This window comes from Malaclemys terrapin, chromosome 15 (assembly GCF_027887155.1).
Source record: "Malaclemys terrapin pileata isolate rMalTer1 chromosome 15, rMalTer1.hap1, whole genome shotgun sequence".
Taxonomy (NCBI): domain Eukaryota; kingdom Metazoa; phylum Chordata; order Testudines; family Emydidae; genus Malaclemys; species Malaclemys terrapin.
Genome location: NC_071519.1, coordinates 29,840,957 through 29,859,811, shown reverse-complemented (window position 1 = coordinate 29,859,811; position 18,855 = coordinate 29,840,957). Strand labels below are relative to the sequence as shown.

The 18,855-nt window shown below is 45.5% G+C and overlaps 3 protein-coding genes across 6 annotated transcripts in view; 1 reads left to right on the top strand and 2 right to left on the bottom strand.

Moving 5' to 3' along the window:
• BCO2 (beta-carotene oxygenase 2) overlaps positions 1-5,052 on the bottom strand; it is a 115,375-nt gene extending 110,323 nt beyond the window's left edge. Inside the window, exons 1-2 of the mRNA XM_054005639.1 lie at positions 4,943-5,052; positions 2,825-2,929 (exon numbers count right to left, since the gene is read on the bottom strand). Of these exons, the coding sequence (XP_053861614.1) occupies positions 2,825-2,929; positions 4,943-4,997 (160 nt within the window). The 5' untranslated portion in view covers positions 4,998-5,052. The remainder of the gene's footprint in view (positions 1-2,824; positions 2,930-4,942) is intronic.
• A 64-nt stretch (positions 5,053-5,116) lies between these two features.
• TIMM8B (translocase of inner mitochondrial membrane 8 homolog B) lies at positions 5,117-6,338 on the top strand. Its single transcript, XM_054005648.1, has 2 exons — positions 5,117-5,265; positions 5,897-6,338. The coding sequence occupies exons 1-2, from the start codon at positions 5,164-5,166 to the stop codon at positions 6,062-6,064; spliced, it is 270 nt and encodes an 89-aa protein (XP_053861623.1). The 5' UTR covers positions 5,117-5,163; the 3' UTR covers positions 6,065-6,338.
• Positions 6,339-7,757: 1,419 nt separating this feature from the next.
• On the bottom strand, positions 7,758-18,804 carry NKAPD1 (NKAP domain containing 1). Of its 4 annotated transcripts, none has more exons than XM_054005644.1 (6): positions 18,726-18,804; positions 17,683-17,759; positions 15,310-15,410; positions 13,330-13,488; positions 12,166-12,219; positions 7,758-11,257 (listed from the first exon to the last, which is right to left on the bottom strand). In XM_054005644.1, exons 2-6 carry the CDS (start codon positions 17,749-17,751, stop codon positions 10,744-10,746), a joined length of 897 nt encoding a protein of 298 aa, XP_053861619.1. In that variant the 5' UTR covers positions 17,752-17,759; positions 18,726-18,804; the 3' UTR covers positions 7,758-10,743. The 4 variants fall into 4 exon arrangements, with proteins under 4 accessions (XP_053861619.1, XP_053861622.1, XP_053861620.1 ...); XM_054005647.1 differs by having other exon boundaries at positions 18,730-18,756; XM_054005645.1 differs by lacking the exon at positions 18,726-18,804 and adding an exon at positions 18,152-18,581.
• Between the last annotated feature and the right edge of the window lie 51 nt (positions 18,805-18,855).

The following is an 18,855-nucleotide window of genomic DNA, read 5'->3' as shown; positions in this document are numbered from 1 at the left end:
GCTGATAGATGAGGCCAAAGGAAATGCCACCTTTGTTAGTTTCATGGCCTGGTGTTCAATAACAGGCCCTTTCACAAACACCACAGAACAGGCATTTTTGAAAACAATAGTAAAGGTTGTTGCCCTAGTGCTTAAGTGTATCACGAACTGCTTGCAGATGCAGTGCTTGCCAGTTCTGCCTCCTTGTGACCGTCACTGAGGGCCCTGCTTAGTACATGACAGTTTGAAAGGCGTGGATGAAGAACAATGAAGCAGCGTAACAGGATGGAGAGGAAAGAACACTAGGCACCAAGATGCATTGGTTCTATTTCCAGTTCTCCCATCAACTGTGTGACCCAAGGAAAGCCACCTCCCTTCTTTGTGCCTTAGTTTTCCACCTGTGATATGGGATAATGATATTGAAACCGCTCCCCTTTCTTTGTGAAATGTTTTAAGACCTATGCATGGAGTGCGCTGTATCTGTTAAGTATCCGATTCCTCTGTGATAACTACATGAAGAGCTGAGTGCATGAATTAGGATTGGTGTTATCTTAACAAGAGTAGGGGCTGGAACCTCTGGGACTTCCCCAGGTATTCAGTGCCTAGAAGTAGCCTAAGAGGCCCCATGATGTCAATCCTCTTCCATAGACAACTACCAGTACACAGTTCTGTTTCCACAGAAAGTGACTCAGACAAGCACAGAAGTGGTAGTTTGGGTTCTTTGTAACCTTGCCTACTTTTCCTATACATTTTGGACATCACTAGAAGAAATATGGTTCTAAGAGATGTTGACATATACTGAGGGAAGCAGGACACCTTACAATACACTGGCACTCAATAGCAGAGTGCTAACAGCATAAAGTTACAAAGAACTGATTTTAAACACACATCAGATCACTTGTCTAAATGCTTACTGCTATTTGATCAACCTGAAATCATGAGCTGGAAAAGAGATATAATGTGAACTGTACCAAAAAGAAGACATGGAATTTCTCCTGCTCTGCACAGGGTGACCGATATTAGACAAGAACTGCTGTGACAATGGAACAAAAAGATCACCAGCAAAACAACTGTAGTGGACTAATGCGTTACTACCATGAACTCCGAGAAACACTTTCCAGCATGCAACAAGTTTCTTCTTGACATAAATGTAGCAAACTATTTTTGAGTCTGACTTGTTTACATACTGAGACTGTCCAAGGCCGCGTTGGTTCAAGTAGATATAGTCTGTGGAAAGAACTGTTAACACAGCGTGAGTAGTTTCCATAATACGAGAAAGTAGAAAACTTGGAGGGGAAAATTAGTGGGGACAGCTTGAATGTCACTTTTTATCGGTTTGTTTAGTTTGTGTCTGCATTCTTCTTTCTATTTTCTGCCATACGTTACAACAGAGGTCCCCAAACTATGGGGCAGGCCCCCCAGGGGGCACGGAAGAATGTTTGGGGGTGCACGACGGGGCCCAGGTCAACCCCTACAGGAGGCGGGGAACGCCACCCAGACCCGATATGCCCCCAGCTTAGCTCCGCCCCCAGCTGCAGCTCCATTCCGCCCCTAGCCCAGCTCCAGCCCCAGTTGCAGCTCCACTCTGCCAACAAGCCCGCTCCAGCCACAGCTCCGCTCCAACCCCAGCCCAGATCCAGCCACAGCCACAGCCCTGCTTCAGCCCAGCTCTACCCTCATACCCTCTCCACCCATAGGCCACATCCATCTCTAGCCCCAGCTCCTCCCCCATCCCCAGTTCTACCTCCAGCTCTGCCTTCAGCCCAAGCTCCTCTGCTGAGCCAACTGTGCAGTAATGGAAGGGGGGGGGACGACAGGCAGATTCCATTACTGGTAAGGGGGGGTCATGACAGGAGAAGTTTGGGTTTAAAGGATATAAAATCCTAATTAATCCCTGGTCATAGTATTTCTCAGGTTTAATGGCATACATTATGACAGTCCTGGATTTTGGTCTTTGCCTGTTTATCTTACACCACTCTCCACTGATTCCTGCTACGTGGAGAAAGGAAATTTTGTCCAGCAATGAATCTTGCCTCCAATTCAATCTTTCTAGCCTGACCTCAGATGGACCAGAAGCTCCTGTCCACCAGGGGAGCCACAATTTCTGCACCAAGCTTAAAACAATCACCATTGATCTGACAGGGCCATAAAAAGCATCACCCATTCTTTAATCTATCTTCCCTTTTCCTATCTTGTGGATGTCTGTGGAAATTGACTTGATAAAAGTAACATGTTTGTTAGTAAACTGAGAATGTTTGTTTGAAACTCAGTCAATATATACAATTTAAGAAAGATGCTAAGGAAAAAAAAAGCTGGATTTAGAATGACACTTTTCCAGCATACTGTAATAAAATGACATTGCATGTGAGATTACCGAGGAGTTAGTTTTAGGCTGACAGAAAGAATCATAAAGTGCAAAGTGAGGTCTAATAAACCATAACAGCATTATTTCCTGTTCATAGAGATGACTGCCTGAATTTTCAGGCAATACCAATTTCCATGCCCTTCAAAACAAGAGAGAAAAACCTCACAGCAATTTGCAAATGTCTGTAGCATCGAATTATACTGTAGATGTTTTCTTGTCCAACTCCCAATTTAAATTATGTCAATTGATTTTAAATCAAAAGCTTGTTCAGATTTAGGTGCAGTGAGTAGATAAGGCAATTTCTTATCTGTGACTATACAAATCACTCCATGGGGCCAAGAAAACACTAATGACTAGAGTGACTGAGCTGGTTGAAAAGGTCAGGATCAAATATCACATAAAACCAATAATATAGATAAAGAATAGCAGCTTCCCAAGTGGTTATCAACAGAACTTTTGTCCCAACTTAGACTAACATACCATAGCTCCTGGGAGAGATGTGAATTTGATGTGCCGGAGTTGGCCGATCCAAGGTTGTTGTACAGGCAACCACAGGTCTGGTCAACAGACTTTTACTGAGAAGAACTGTCAATGGAACAAAGATTGATTAGTTGCCTTTTACACCCCCAAAACTTAAAGGTAAATCCCTGGAAGTTAAACTACAGCAATCAGCATCTTAATCAATAAGCAGTAAGAGTCCAGAGGGCTTCCTGAAAAGGAAAGCCAGTGGTTTCTTCAGAAAAAAAGATGCACAAAGTTAGAATAGGGAATACAAATTATACCCCACAAATAACACCTTGGTGTGTGTGTGTAAATGTGTTATTTGCAATATTTCTAACAAGCCTGGTGTACACATGCTTCAGAGTTTCCCTACCAAGGATTTAATATCCAAAGCCCCATGCCTCCAAGAGTGAGGCAAGCTGCACCCAAAACAGTGCTTCAAGGAATCTGAGACAAGAACATTAGCCACCAACTCTGGCATGACAAACTTTGCAGCTATGTTGTGAGCATTACAGAAATCTTGCCTTCATTTCATGAGCTAAACAGGCTACATTAGAAAAGACCTGCTCAATAAGCTGTTCTGGGGGACTACAGTATTTTCAAAGATCTGATTTTCAAAGTAGGTCTGGTGTGTTCTTTCTGATGCTTGTTTGCACCTTTGAGCTGCCAGATCTTTGTGGCATTGACTCATTCAATGGCTTGGCATAGCTGACACATAATAAAATATTCTGCACATCTATAGTTAAGTAGTAATAGTGCTATACCTTTCACAAAGGGCCCTCAAATGAGTTTTATTTTACTACCTCTCTAAAGCTCACACAGGCAGGTGGAGTGCCACCCAAGTACAATTGACAAAGGGTGAACTAACAGATAGCTTAGAGCAGTTGCTCTCAACCTTTCCAGACTACTGTATGCCCTTCTGGAGTCTGATTTGTCTTGTTTCACCATCTTAATAATAATAATAATATATGGAGATGGACCTATCTCCTAGAGCTGGAAGGGACCCTGAAAGGTCATCGAGTCCAGCCCCCTGCTTTCACTAGCAGGACCAAGTACTAATTTTGCCCCAGATCCCTAAGCGGCCCCCTCAAGGATTGAACTAGCAACCCTGGGTTTAGCAAGCCAAAGCACAAACCACTGAGTTATCCCTCCCCCAAAATCAGACATAAAAATACAAAAGTGTCACAGCACACTACGACAACTTGCTTATGTTCTCATTTTTATCAAATAAATTAATTGGAATATAAATATTGTACTAACATTTCAGTGTATGGTATATAGAGCAGTGTAAACAAGTCATTATCTGTATTTTTATCTGTACATTATCTGAAATTTTAGTTTGTACTGACTTTTCTAGTGCTTTTTATGTAGCCCTGTTGTAAAACTAGGCAAATACACCTCTACCCCGATAGAACACGAATTTGGATATAAAGCGGTAAAGCAGTGCTTCGGGGGGACGAAGTGGGGCGGGCTGCACACTCCGGCGGATCACAGCAAGTTTGATATAATGCGGTTTCACCTATAATGCGGTAAGATGTTTGGCTCCCGAGGAGAGCGTTACATTGGGGTAGAGGGGTATCTAGAGGAGTTGAGGTATGCCCTGGAAGACCTCTGCGTACCCCTGGCTGAGAACCACTGGTTTAGAGGATGTAAACTCTCTGGGGCAGGGAGCATCCCTGGCTCTGCGTTTGTACAGCACCCAGCACAAGAGGCTCCAACCCACCTTACCGCCTTGGGGTAACAAGCCATATAAACAGCCGCGGGGGAGACTGGAAAAAAGCAACAGCCGCCCACAGCCCACAGCCAGCCTGCAAGGGGGAGGCGGCTCTGATCAGCGCGAGTCACGGGGGTCAGTGGGGAGGCAGAAGCTGGGGGGGAGGGGGAGACCGCGAAGGGGGCCCCCCCAGACCCAGGCAGGCGGGTGTCTGCCCCCCGCCCCTGGCCGCAAAGGGAGTCGTCACTATCGTTGTCCCGCATCACCCTTGCCGAGGCCCCCACCGCGAGTCACCGCCGGAGCTGGGAACAGACCCCGCGGCCCTGGCCCAGGGCAGCCCCATGGAGGGGCCGGGCTGAGCCCCCCGCGCCCCCGACACTCACCCAGCCCCCCGCCTCGGGGCCGCCACAGGCCCCCGCGCACCAGCAGCGCCGCCATCTTGCCGTCTGACCTTCCCCCGCCCTCACGGCCCCAAGGGCACCAGGGCCCCCGGAAGCGGAAACAGACCCGCGGCTGGAGCCGGGTTGGCCCCGTGCGCGAGGGACGGGCCCCTTCACTTCCGGTTCCGCCGGGGAAGGTCACCGCGGCCGCACTCGCCTGTCCCATGGCGGAGCTCGGCGGCCCGGACGGGGGCCGGGACCCCGCGGTCTCCGAGCTGCAGCGGCTGGTGGCCGCTGAGCAGCAGCGGGCGCAGTTCACCGCCCAGGTACCGTCCTCCCAGGCCCGCGATGGGCAGCCCCAGCCCCCAGCCCGCCCTGCACACGCCTCGTGGAGCCCCAACGGGGTCCAGAGCCTCAGGCACTGGGACCCCCATTGCCACCCCCTGCCCCAAGGGGCTCCTCTCCCCCTAGATACTTATCCCCGGTGCTGGCACCTCTGGGCTTGCGCCATCCGTTAGAATGTAAAAAAATGGCTTGAGTCGCTGCAACTCTTTCGTTACAGATTAAGCCCTGCTTGTAACCCTCCCAGAGAGAGCAAGGCAGCCCCCTGTACCTATCCCTTGACACTCGTTTTGGGAGATGAAGGGGGGGGGGGCAATGTGAGACAGTGACTTGGTTCAGTCCCTAATAAGTAGATGCATACAGCATAGAAATCACACAGTCTTTGGCATTAATGGACCCCTTTCTGCGTGTCAGCAGAAGGACCAAGTACACAGCCACAGTGACTGAACTTCTCAGTTCCGAGGGTGAGGATAAGGCACAAGGGGAAAGGATGGTGTTCTGGCAGGACTCCTAGACAAGTGATCGTTGTACCCCTCTCATATTTTAGCTTCCCCATCTGTAAAATATTTGATTAAATAGTAGTATGTAACTAACATGTTTCCTGTTCACATCTAGGTTCATAACTTCATGGACGTTTGCTGGGACAAATGTGTGGACAAACCTGGCTCAAAGTTGGACTCCAGAACAGAAGGCTGTCTAGCCAGCTGTGTGGACAGATTCATTGATACCACGTTATCCATCACTAATCGCTTTGCTCAGATTGTACAGAAAGGAGGACACTGATTACTGCATTTCCCAACTCCGGACAACCCAATCTTTCCTATTCAGGTCAATGGACTTATCAGCTGTCAGTGGAGCATCATCACGTGTTCTAAGCTACATTTTATCTGATACTTTCACAACATGCAGAAGTGGTTGAACAATCATTTGCAGAAAGCACAATTGTCCCTGTGAATTCTTTAGCTGCATTGAACTGTTCATAAATGTGTCATCGTACTGCAATTTAATAAACCATCAGGAACACTTGTCCAAACAAGTCTTGTGATGTGAAAGTGTATATCACTGCCTTTCCATGTCTTTTATTTAATTAGAGGAAAGTAGAGAAGAGAGGGTGCTTGCTACTGACACAGGGGATGGGCACAGTATCTTAGCATCAAAATTAAATTTAAAAAATGTAATATGAATATAAATGATTTCAATGAACTAATACATGAATGAAAACACTTGTTTTGCTGGAGTGTTTGAAGCCTAAACCTAGGAGCTGTACAGTAGGATAATGCATGAAAACCAAAAAGTGAAACTGGTTAAAAGGCTTGTTACTGGGGCCTAGTCTATTGCACAGTTCTGTGGCTGTGAACTTTGCTGCACACTCCAAGCTTTTTTTTTCTTTTCTTTTCAATTGGTTATAGCCCCACTGGTTATAAAGAAAATCTTCAAAATGTCCATGTAAATTGATACAGTATCTGAGATTTTGTCTGTATTAGAAAAGTTGTACTGGTTTAACTAAATCTAGTCAAACAGCTGGAAGACCCTATTACAGAAGCCTTTTCATTGGGTCAACCCTCACTTATATCATCTTAGCTTAATTTGGCAATACACTAATGCAAATGACAGAAGACTCCCAGTTATCTGAGTCTGTTATAGTACAATGCAGAAGTCTGATGGGTGCTTGAGAGACTAAACTAGATTTCCCTTTACTTATGTTTAAAGGTACAAGAATGGAGGCAGTCTTATTTAATGATCTACATGTTGATATTTTACACAAATTTAGCCTAACCTGGTGAGCAGTGACTGTAAATAAATTGACCACACATTTGAAAAGTCTGGTTTATTCTGTGAGCCAATCAGGACTTATGTTATCTAAAAAGGTGAACATCCATCACTGTAAAAGCAGCAGAGAGTCCTGTGGCACCTTATAGACTAACAGACGTATTGGAGCATGAGCTTTCATGGGTGAATACCCACTTTTTCGGATGCATCCATCACCGTCTTACACTTTTACACACACACACACACACACTCTCTCTCTCTCTCCTGTACTTAAGTTTCATAGAAAGGATATACAATCCACCCTGCCTTCTCTGGCAACTTCTTAGAATTCTCTTCAAAAATACGTTCAATGGTGGTAGTACAACATCATACGGAGCAGGAAACCTTGGAATGTGCCTTGGGTAGGAGATTATCCAAACAGACCTGGAGGGTACTAGAATCGCAGACACACAAGCTCTTAACAGATTTGGGGAAAGGGTAGAAAAAAAGTGGCCAATTCATACGTGAATTGCTTGTCTGTTCAACAAGCACTATTATGGAGCACCGTTCCAGCAGCTTCAGGCAGAGATTTAGTCCTGTGGACACTGCTGCGTTAAGGGAAAAGAAAGGCAAAGTTAGGATCATCCTTGGTAAATAAATAGTGGCCAGGGCTGGGTAAAAGGCCCTGAAGCCCATTCTGGCCAGCCCATTATCCTGAGTAAATGCCTTTAACTGGCAGGAGCCCAACTGGTATATGTTCTTAGGATGAAGAAGCATGAGGCAGCCAATGTTCAAATGCCTGGAGACACTGGTCCATCAAAGCAAAAGTAGTGACATACCAAGCACTCTATTCACTGGTTGCATTAGGAGCTGGACCGTATAGGATAGTAGGATCACTGTTTGAGGTCCAACATTCAGTCCTGCCCTAAAATCCACCCATAAAGTCCACACTGGGTCCAGTGCAATATATGAATCTATTCTGCAGTTATACATTTCCTATTTTAAAATCTTTCTGTAGAGGATTTCTTTATAAAAATAAAAATCTCCTTGAACACTTCTCTTGTGATGCGTGAAAAGGTGCTGCATGGTTATTGCATTAATATTTCTGCAGATTGCAATAGAGAAGTGGCTCTCATACTGAACTAGAAAGGAACCATTGACAGCTCCCCTTCCGGCCCATGGAAATCCCTGCACCAGGAGACAGGACCTTAGAGAAATAGGACATTGCTTAACCCCATCAGAGAAGGAGCTGCCCACATATTCGTGCCCTGGAAAGGAAGTCACAAACACTGGCCTTCTAGAAGACAGAGTGGATGACAGAATGTAGACCAAGCACTGGGGGAGGGGGACACAGAATGACAGACACTACAACGATGTCCCTCCATTTTATCAGTGTCAGCCCATATGCACAGGAAGACCTAAAAAAGCTTCACCTGCTACTGGTGGAGAAAGAGAGACAACAAATTTAAACAAAGACCAAGGATCTGGGCTATTATGTATTTATCCAGGTTCTCTCCTCTTCCTCCCAAGTATCTACTCGTTCTCTGATGGAGCAGATTATAGACAGTAAGGCAGAGAAGATTTGTTTGTCAGGCTGACATCTAAGACATTCCCACTAGAAGATAAACTACCCTGATGTTGAGTTTCTGCTATCTAGTTTTGAACTCACATTGAGATCCCCCTTACCTCTCGGTATTCCCCCATTCTATGCTGAAGCCCATATCCCAGGCACTATTCCTCCAGCTGAAGACTGGTCCTTTGGGGCTCACCACCCTGATTCTAATTCCTCAGGGCCTGATCCTGCTCTCCCAGAAATCAGGAATAACTCCACAGAAGTCAACAGAGCTACAGTGATATAAGATTGGGGGGTTAAGAATTGGAATCTCAGGCAATTTCCATCTGCCAGGGGCTGTACAAACATTAATTCCACTCACAAAGACCCAACGGGTAGGTAGGTATGAGCGAGGCACTTCGTCTGCAGCCCCAGGAGCTGCGAGTGCTGTCTCAACAAGAAGTTCAGAGTAAGAAACCTATAAAACCTTACCTATGTGGATAACCTGCCTTCATGGCGCTGCAGAAGCACAACTGGGAAAATGATTAGTTCATGGATTAGCAGAATGAGGATAGGTAACAGTTTTTAATACAAAAGCATGCCCCAACCTCAATATGTCAGAGCAGTAATCTACACTGCTCAGACCAGAGAAGCATTTAGCACTGTCCAGACTCAGTGGTAAAAGCCTTCAACTGAAACTTCACTCAAGCAAAGCTAAGTCAAAGAAGGATCCCAAGACATGTACAGATCTGAACTCTCGTAAGAATGGTGTTTACTCTTGACTTGGGCACAGATTTGTAATCCCATCGCATTTCCACGGCTTACATATATGCAAGCACACACACAGAGAAAAGGCTTTGTGAAAGGTTTGAGACCATAGTTTATATATCGGGGGGCCCAGACACCTCAATTCTGATCTAGAGAGATTCAAGACCTCCACATTCTGGGAGCATAGACACCACCTACTGTCGCATATGGAAATTCAGAGAAACGTGGGGTATGAGACTGTATGTGCTAAGAGTCTCCTTTGCCATCTTCTACTGGAGGGTATTAAGCAGGGATGCAATCTCCTATATACAGACTGGCTCCACAAAACATATTCACAGGTCTATGGAACCTGATCAGTGGTGAACATATTGTACAAAGAGAGGAGCAGCCCTGACCAGACTTTTAGAACCCCTGAACACATCCATGCTCTGTCCCTGGGTCTTGCGCTAAAGTGGTGGTAAAGAGATCAGATTTCAAAAGGAAAGTACAAATGGAGTCTTCATGTTTATTGCAGGGAGAAAGGGTTCATTCCACCCCCCCGCCCTCCCCGTATCCCAATCTTTGTGTCAAACACACTGGGCCAGCCAGAGACAGAACAGGAAACCTATCAGAGGCCTGTCCATCAGCACAAGTGGATCCAGAGGAACGTGTTACTGATAGGAAGGAGGGAAAGTCAGTCACACAAAGGGCAGAGGTAGGGGATCTGAGGTAAGTTTGAAACAAACCACTGCAGTGGGGTCACCACACCTGCAGCTAGAATTGTGACGCCCCACCTGCCCTTCCTTGTTCCAGACAAGTGCCTCCTCCTTACTTCGACTGTCCACATGGGACCACATCCGTTTATTTTCATCACGGGAATAATGCTGCAGTGAAGGGCCCCTGCTGTTAAATCCAATGGCACATCCTTTGTAATCAGGTTGGCAGAAGCTGTGGCCTCTGCTCTTTATTGCAATTGTGTCTTGGTCATTACGTGGTTATGCATGAAAAGAGGAACAATTTTAAAAAACCTAGAGATGGTGCCAATGCACCCGTTTCCCTTCTGAAGATGGCCCACAGGAACTGTCAATTAAAACTGAATATGGCCATGAAATTAGACCAATTATAGAGTCAGGAGTCTGGGATGGGTGGGCAGGAGATGCGACCTGAGGGACAGGCATCTTCTCCGCAGGCCTTTCAGCTCTCCTGGTTTTAAACCAGCAAAAACCAAAGAGGTGCCCTCTGCGAGCCAGCAAGGTGCAGAGCCCATACCTGTGGGCTGGCAGGGTATAAAGTTCTGTGCTCCAGAAATCAGTTAGGCACCATGTTTATACCACAGGGCAGTGTCGGGAGAAAACGTCAGCCTCCATTCGCTGACGTGCAATTTCACCCATGGCCCCAGACTCACAGCCTCTTGTTAGTCCTCATCTGAGCTGTCCTCCGACTTCTCATCAGCTGCCACTTTCCAGTTCTTCCTCTTGCTTTGCTTCTTCTGAATCTCATTGTGCCTCTCTAAGGTGGACACAGGGCATTTCCTCCTTTTTTTCTTAGACCACTTTTCCTTTTTCTCCTCAGGTTCGCTGTCCTCAGAGCTGCTCACACTGGAAGAGTCACTTTCCTGCCCAGAGGAAGAGGCAGGTTCCTTTGCAAGCCTTTTCCTGGTCTTCTTCTTGTGCTTGTGTTTGTGTTTCCCTTTCCTGGTGCCCGAAGTCCCCTCCTCTGAACACTCGCTTTCCTGGGAAGAATCTGATGATGCCTTCACCTTCTCCTTTTTTCTCTTCTTTCGCTTTTTGTGTGATCTCTTTTTCTGCTTCTTCTTCTGTGATTTCTTTGGCCTCTTCCGTTTGAGTGACTCAGGCACAGATTGTTTTCCTGGGTGAGATTTCCTCTTTCCATTGACAGCGTTTTGTTCATCTTTCTCTTGCTGGTCACTGTAACAGGAACAAAGAATAGAGGCCTGGGCAGATTCTAAATTAGCATTCCCTGTTTCAAAGCATCAATCAAGCCCATCTACCCTGAGCTCCTTTCAGGACAGACATATGGATGCTATGTCAGATAAGTTGGCTGCATTTTCACCACTTAACAGTTTGGGTCCATACTTTATAATTGGGATGAGAGGACATTTCAAAGGCATTTTAACCAACCCAGAGCATGGAAAACATAACAAAATGCTGCAAAACTTACTAAGAACTCCTTATCTGTGACTATCAGGAATCAGATAAGTGCTAGATTTGGCAATTCTACTATGTACAGTTTTTAAAATAAATAAATCTGTGTCCCAATAGATTTTTTTTTTTGCATTTTCACTCTTAATTGCTCTCATGCTACTGGAGCTCTCATTCTGACTAGCATTTCTAGGTGCAGACATGCTCACAGCCAGTCAGTGGAAGCTGGATCACTTTAGGAAATTGCCCAACTCCAAGAAGCCAAACACTTATTTGCATAACATTTCAGTCACTCTTAACACAGGGTTAAAGCTGGATGTCCTGTTATTAGAAGCGATACAATCATCTCTCAGGGCTCAGAACAGGGAGGGCTCTTCACCGCAGGAATGGTGCCACATTTGGGCAAAGTAAGGACAGCATTCAAGCCTTAACTGAATATTTATGCCTTATGAAGTGAAGCCAGCCCTCTCACATTATTGTCAGAATTGTTTTGAGTAAGAGAACACATTAATGGACTGGCATTTCAGGCCACATGTCTGCTAGGTAAACAATTCAATTCTGCCTTGAAAGGTCAATTTACAGTCTATATTGGAGAGGTACAAGCGCTATATTTCAATGTGTAACTTGACAGAAATTAAGATGTTGGACTTTTCAGTAGACCTGTTTGCCCTTACCTGTCAGTATCAAATTCCTCTGGATATAACTCTTTATAGCCACTGTGACCCCATCTGCAAGAGAACAGCAGGAAACATGTTAAAACCACACAGGATATTCAGAACCAAAATGAGGGTGAAATGAAAGAGAGAGCTTTAGGAAAAATACAAAACAAGAGTCCGGAGCAATAACGGCTAGTATCTTCCTTACTTGTTTAAGGTGCTAACATTTTGCTTTGCTAGGTTCTGTTTAGACCACTCTGAGCAGACTAATGACCACTTTGCTTTTTTTCTGGTGGGGAATTTGTATCTCCCTGTGCGGCAGAAGCCCAATGATTTGGGAATTCACACTTCTCATAAACACCCAGGGAACATGGGGTGAAATCTTAGCCTCACTGAAGTCACTGCAAGTTTTGCCATTGACTTCACCCATGGTGTACAATTTGCTTTGCTCACCCTATTCATTTCCCCATAGTAAGAGGGTTTCATCTGTATTCAATTGTGTGATCACAAAACTCCATTTATAATGCAAAACACAAGTATATGGTCCTTTATCACTGTGGTAAAATCTACATACTACTAGATTCAACATCTAAAACCTATCCAAATACAGAATTACAGCTGTACAAGAATTTCAGGCAGCAAGAATGCCAACGGCCAGATTAGGACTGGGTGCTAATAAAAATAAAAAAGACACCTGGAGGAATGAAACAATTAGCTAAAATGGCAGTAAAGGAGGAGCTCAGGGAGGCACAATGCAGCTCCTGTTTCTTAGAAACACCCCCAAAAGCACTGACTAGTATTTCCCTGTATATCTGGGAGATTAGCTACCTGAATATCATAAGTAGATTTGGTTAAATTCTACAGAGAGCAGTACTAAACAAGTCTTGGGTTTAGGGCTGTATTTATTTAGTGCCAGAGAGGAAGAATGCTCTTGTGACTAAGGCACAGGACTGAAACTCAGGAGATCTGTGCTCAGTTCCTGGCTTTGTGTGACGCTGGACAGGTTACTTAAGTCTCCCTGTACCTCACTTTACCACCTGTAAAATGGGGATGATACTACTTCCTTATTGCACAGGAGTGTTGTGAGGATCATTTCACTAACTTTTGTGAAATGTGGGGGCCATAAAGTACCAGATACTTTTTCTACAGGAACCATGCCAGGATAGTAATTCACCCACAAACCTATCTGGCATGTTGGCTTCACATTCGTAGAGCTTCTTATTCCAGGTCCGAGCCCTGAGAAGGTCGTCTTCGATCATGTCAGGAACATGCATAAAGTTCTTTGCCTTCCAGTCAGCCCTTTGGCTCTCCTCATCGAAACCGTCACTGCGCATCCGACTACTGCAGAGAGAAAATGAGTGTTCTTCAGTGGTCAATTCAGAGGAACAAATGACTTTTTGAGCAATCAATCAATCAATCTAGGGCACAGAGGGCATTGGGGAGAAAGCACACATGCAACAGTCTCTGGATGTGAGTCCATGCAAAGAGATTCACTCCATCTCCACTCAGAGCTTCCATGGGACCAACCCAATGATTAATAAATGACTTGCACAGACAGTTGCCTTTCATCAGTTTCTCAAAGCACTTTGTAAACAATAATTAATTATACCTCCCAGTACTCTGAAAAGGCAAGTATGTATCATGTCAAGCACCACTGAAATGCTACCACCTCTGGAATGGATCGCAGCAGCTGCTTAACAGTGCACAGTGACACAACAATTTAAGGCAGGAAATAAAGATGACAGTATCCAATACAAACTGGAGGGGGAACATAATTACTGGAGTTGGAAATTGGTGAGAATACCAGAATACGAACCTAATAAAAAGTGCCATGGGGTCTTTAATGATTACAACTGATCACGACTTCACTTTTACATGTCATCTAAAAGATAGCCTCTCCCAGCACCAAGCTCGGCCACTGAGCTCAATATATACTCAAACGCAAGAGTTAACAAAACCACTTCTCACATCACTTGCTCATTCCTTGAAAGTCTTCATCCATGTACAAACCAATTTGATCCTGCTTAGCTTGTGAGATCTTCAAGCACACCAATGACCATTTAACCAGTTTGTTATGGTGAGAGTACCCACAGGTGACCGGCTATTACCTACATTAATACTGGACAGGAGCTGGGAGGAATTTATGTGGTGCAAGACCTTGGGTCAGAATGATTTCATTTAGTGATAACCCACATCACACTATAAATACTAATGCACCAGCACTGAGTACATCTACCAAAGACAGCACAAACTTTTCAGATGTCACTGTATCACATTTCTTAACACTTCTTAACCAAACTATAATCTTGCTATTTCAGAGGCCCCAACCTATCTAAAGTTATATATTTTTAAAACTGCACACCTGGATCACCCCACAAAGATGCAGTGTGAAACTTCAACAGGAAGTGTGGTGTATATAGGTGTGATGGAGCACCTGCCCCACACTGGGCTCTAAGGAGTTAATAGAGCCCTAGGGAGGCTGTGCAGGAGGCAGCCAATCAGAGAAGGGCTGATGGGACCAGCCAATCAGGGCCAAGCAGGCCCATATAAAAAGGGAGCTGCGGGGCAGAGAAGGACAGTTCTCTGCTAGGAGTCCAGGACTGTATCTCTGGAGGACTGAGAAAACTGCCAACATTCTGGAGAAAGCAGTGCTGTGAGCAGGAGAGCGAAAGACAACTCCTGGCTGCTGGGGTTTGCAGGCTGAGGCAAGGGCAAAAAGGATGATGAGGCCATGAGAAAGTGGTCAATTTGCAGCAGCAGCCACAAAGGGAAATGGCTGAACAGCAGACTGCAGATCCCCCGGAATGAGAGAGTACAGTGTGTAGCACAGCCAGAGGGCTGTGTCGCTGAAGAGGATGCCATGGTCCTTAGAGAGAGGTGGGTCCTAGAGTAGGAGTGATAGTGGCAAGGCACCACTCAAGAAGGTGTGCTAATATGCAGAGCCAAACCCCAAGACAGCCAGCAGGAGGCACCACAGTGATGGGTGAACCCTGTTACAACAGGATTATACAGGGATGCTCCTGTGTGGTCACCAAAATGGTTAATAAATTTTTGGCCCTTACACAGGGCTCTTGCTCTCTCTTTAAAGAGCTTTGTAAACATTAAATAATACTACAATACAGAGTGGTAAAGAGGATTATTTCCTCCAGATAACAGTCCCACCTGGAGGTATTGGGTGACATTCTCCCTTGCTTCCACCGGTAAGTCTCTTGAGTCTGCTTCTCCAGCTCCCTTATTTTCCACATTTCTGATTCTTCCTGAATCTGAAAAATATAAAGAAAATGAGAAAATAAAATTAAGTACCCTACAGAAGTGATGCTTTGCAACTATGAAACATTGTAACCTCACTTCTTCTGGGTCAATAATCGAAGTTTGAGGGATTTCAAACTAAGCTGACCTGCTGCAGTGACATAAATGAGCCTTTTTAGCTACATCAGGTTAACCAAAATGAGAAATGTCATAATGAGAATTAGCTGCAGCAGCAAATAATTTTGTTTTATAGATGAGGAGCCTTATTCTGTAATCTGGTCCATGCAGGTGGACCCTTCAGTTCATACAGAATCTCTCCCTCATTGGAGCGCTGCACTCCTCCAGAGTTCTGATAACATATCTATTGCAGAGCTGAGTCCCAAGTGAGTATTCATGTTAAATGCTTGAAAATACAGCATACCCAGCGCTTTGACACAGATTTTGTTCACATAGCCTTGTGCATGTGGCATCTTCTTAAGCACATATGAGATAAATGCCTTTTTGGAAAATGAGTCTGAATTAAATGCCTTAGTAAAAAAGGGCCAATTTCTAAATCTCTCAGAAAATACCAGCCTTGTGCACTGAAGTGAAATTCAAATTCAAAGTGAAACAGGGATCTGTTTTACAGCGACACAAAAACCTAACAAATGTTAAATTAAAATAATATTTTTTCTTATCTTAAAGAGACAACACTCAAAGTAAATGTTGTAGGAAAAAAGCTTTTACAAGACATCAGAGCCACAGAAACACTTCCATTATTTTTAAATAAATGAAACTTGTAAGTAAATAGTCCCTTGCCATGCCTACAAATCAAACAAGGCAGCACTTAGCATCTGAAAGTGAAACTGACTTTTCATTGCCCTAGCTGAGAGAGAGGCAAAAAACAAAACAAGAGTTTAAACAGGGAAAAGCTAGATTAGTAAAAATACAAGTCATAGTTAGTAATGTAGGTAAGGAGCTGTGCTTGTGCAAAAAATGTTTTGTTTTTTGTTTTTTTGTTTTTTTCAACTGATGGGGGCCCCTTTAAAAATTAATTCACCTGTGCATTCAGGATTAAATTCACTTCTGTGCAGAAAATTAGCAGATAGCCTTGGCACCACCTAAGTCTGAAATAGAGCCCTCTGAAATGCTTGTAATGCTTATATATTTTTTTCATTTTATTTTTGGCAATGTAGTGTTATTTCATGTTATCTACTCTTAGTAGGTGGGTTGGATCATGGGGGGGGCAGGGTGTAGAGGCCCTGGAGGTGGGTTGGGTTTGGTCTGGTCGTGTCCTGCCCCTGGGGTGGGGGAAAAGGCCTGGGACAGACAGGTGGGTTGCAGAGCAAGCCCTCCCCACTCTCACCATGCAGCAGTGGCTCTTGTCCTGCGGGGCTGGGCTCGGCTCCAGCCACTGAGACCTGGTGCATGGAGTTTCAACACCGTCAGGTTTGGCCCAGCCAACCCTCCATCATGACGATGGAGGGGCAGCTGGGTCAAATTTGAGCAAGCTGTGCTGTGACCCAGGTGGCAACGCGTGGAGAGGCGAGCTACGTCCAGCCCCGCAGAACAGGAGCCAACACTGCAGGGTGTTATGTTATTTCGCATTTGCCCCACATACGCTCCCAAACTAGGGGCCTTGTGCTGGTCTTCTGCCCAAGAGTGAATTTCACCCTAAGCTTTGTCTGCTAAATTTAAAATTAGTGTAAGTTTAAGATGAGTAATAAATATCTTAAATTTAGGAAGTAGCATGGACCTCTCTTCCTCCAGCTGCTATAGGGCACAAAGGACCCCAATGATGCGCTGCAGAAATTTCTACCTTCAAAAATATACTTGTGTGCTGAACTGATGTGCTGTGTGGAACAACTTAAGTTTAGCCATCATAATTTAGCAACAACAAAATGAAAATAGCATAGCTTGACACCATGGCATCAAGAAAGAGCTTTCCCTTGTAACTATCATAACTCTGGACATGCAATACTAAAGTAACAGGAAATAGATCTTTCAGAGTAGCAGCCGTGTTAGTCCGTATCCGCAAAAAGAACAGGAGTACTTGTTAGTCTCTAAGGTGCCACAAGTACTCCTGTTCTTTTTGAGGAAATAGATCTTGATATACATGAGGAAAGTCAGACTGTATCAGAAAGACAAGGGGATAAGGTAATATCTTTTAATTGGACTATCTTCTGTTTGTGAAAGAGACAAGCTTTTGAGTTTACAGAGAGCCCAGACTGGAAGAAGAGCTATTGGAGATAGTACCATACTTTACCACAGGAGAGAGAAGCAAAGGAATAGAACATGGTCCCATACCTTGTTGTGTGCATCAGTATGACGAATGACATTTCGTAAGAGGACTTTCCCTAAAGGGACCCGGGACATTCTTTAACCTTCAGAGAAGTAACAAAAAATAAAGCTATTAGAAAATCATACATAAGACTCTGTAATGCAGAAAATGCTCTCCTCAGGACAGGGAGAGGAATAGTGTAAAGGCAAGTTTTTTTCCACCTGGGTGACAGTAAATGTGCTATTGACTCAGGCTGAGAGGTGTGTTCCCTAAGAAGCCCCTGTATTATCCCAAAACTAAGCCTCCTAGGAGACAGTCTGCATGTACAGAGGCTAGAAAGGATGATCCAGCAGTAGATCCCCACAGCCAGAGTCTCTGATAAATCTCTCTCTCATATCAACAAGAAGATAAGTGAAAATTACTCCATGTCTCTCAATCTAATACTTCCATGTTGATCACTTAACATAGGGTGGCTCTGAGCCTGTTCCCACTTACCCCAGCATAAGTCAGAAGTAACTGGACTGACATCAAGGAGCGATACTGGTGTAAAACTGACATGGTGAAGAGAGACCCAGGCCCTACGTATACAGCCCTTCACCCACCACTGAAGCTCAGCCCCCTGTGTGGTATCGCCCAGCAGTGGGCTGACAGCTCACAGCAGATCAGGGCAGGAAATAAAGGGATCACCTGGAGAGCAGGGCGATCTAGGGAGATTTGCTTCAATCTCAGCCCAAAGCACCAGCCCGCCTGGGACACAGCAGTAGCAACACGTGGACAGCCAGGCTGGAGGCGCTGATGGGGAAAGCAGGAACAGGGCCGGCTGGCAGGGAGCCAGGGCAGCAGGTGGCTGCCCCAGCACTGGGCACCTGGGGGGGAGGAGCGGGGGTGGGCGAGGTCTAGGCCCACACAGATACATTCAGGCCTCGGCAGACACCCCCCCTCCTCCCCACCCCCGCACAATCCTCACCCCTCCCCCTCCTCACCCCCTGTCCTCCCCCAGAACCCCCGACCCAGCGCTCCCCCCGCGGGCTCATAACCCCCCCCCCCCCCCACGCAGAGCCCTTCTCACCCACGGAGTGAGGGGGGGTGCTCGCTCCTTCCACCCGGAAGTGAGTGCCCCGGAAGTGCTTCCACCGGAAGCACTGGGCTGCCTGCGGGGGGCCCGATCCGGAGGGTTCGGGGCGGGAGGGACGCAGCTC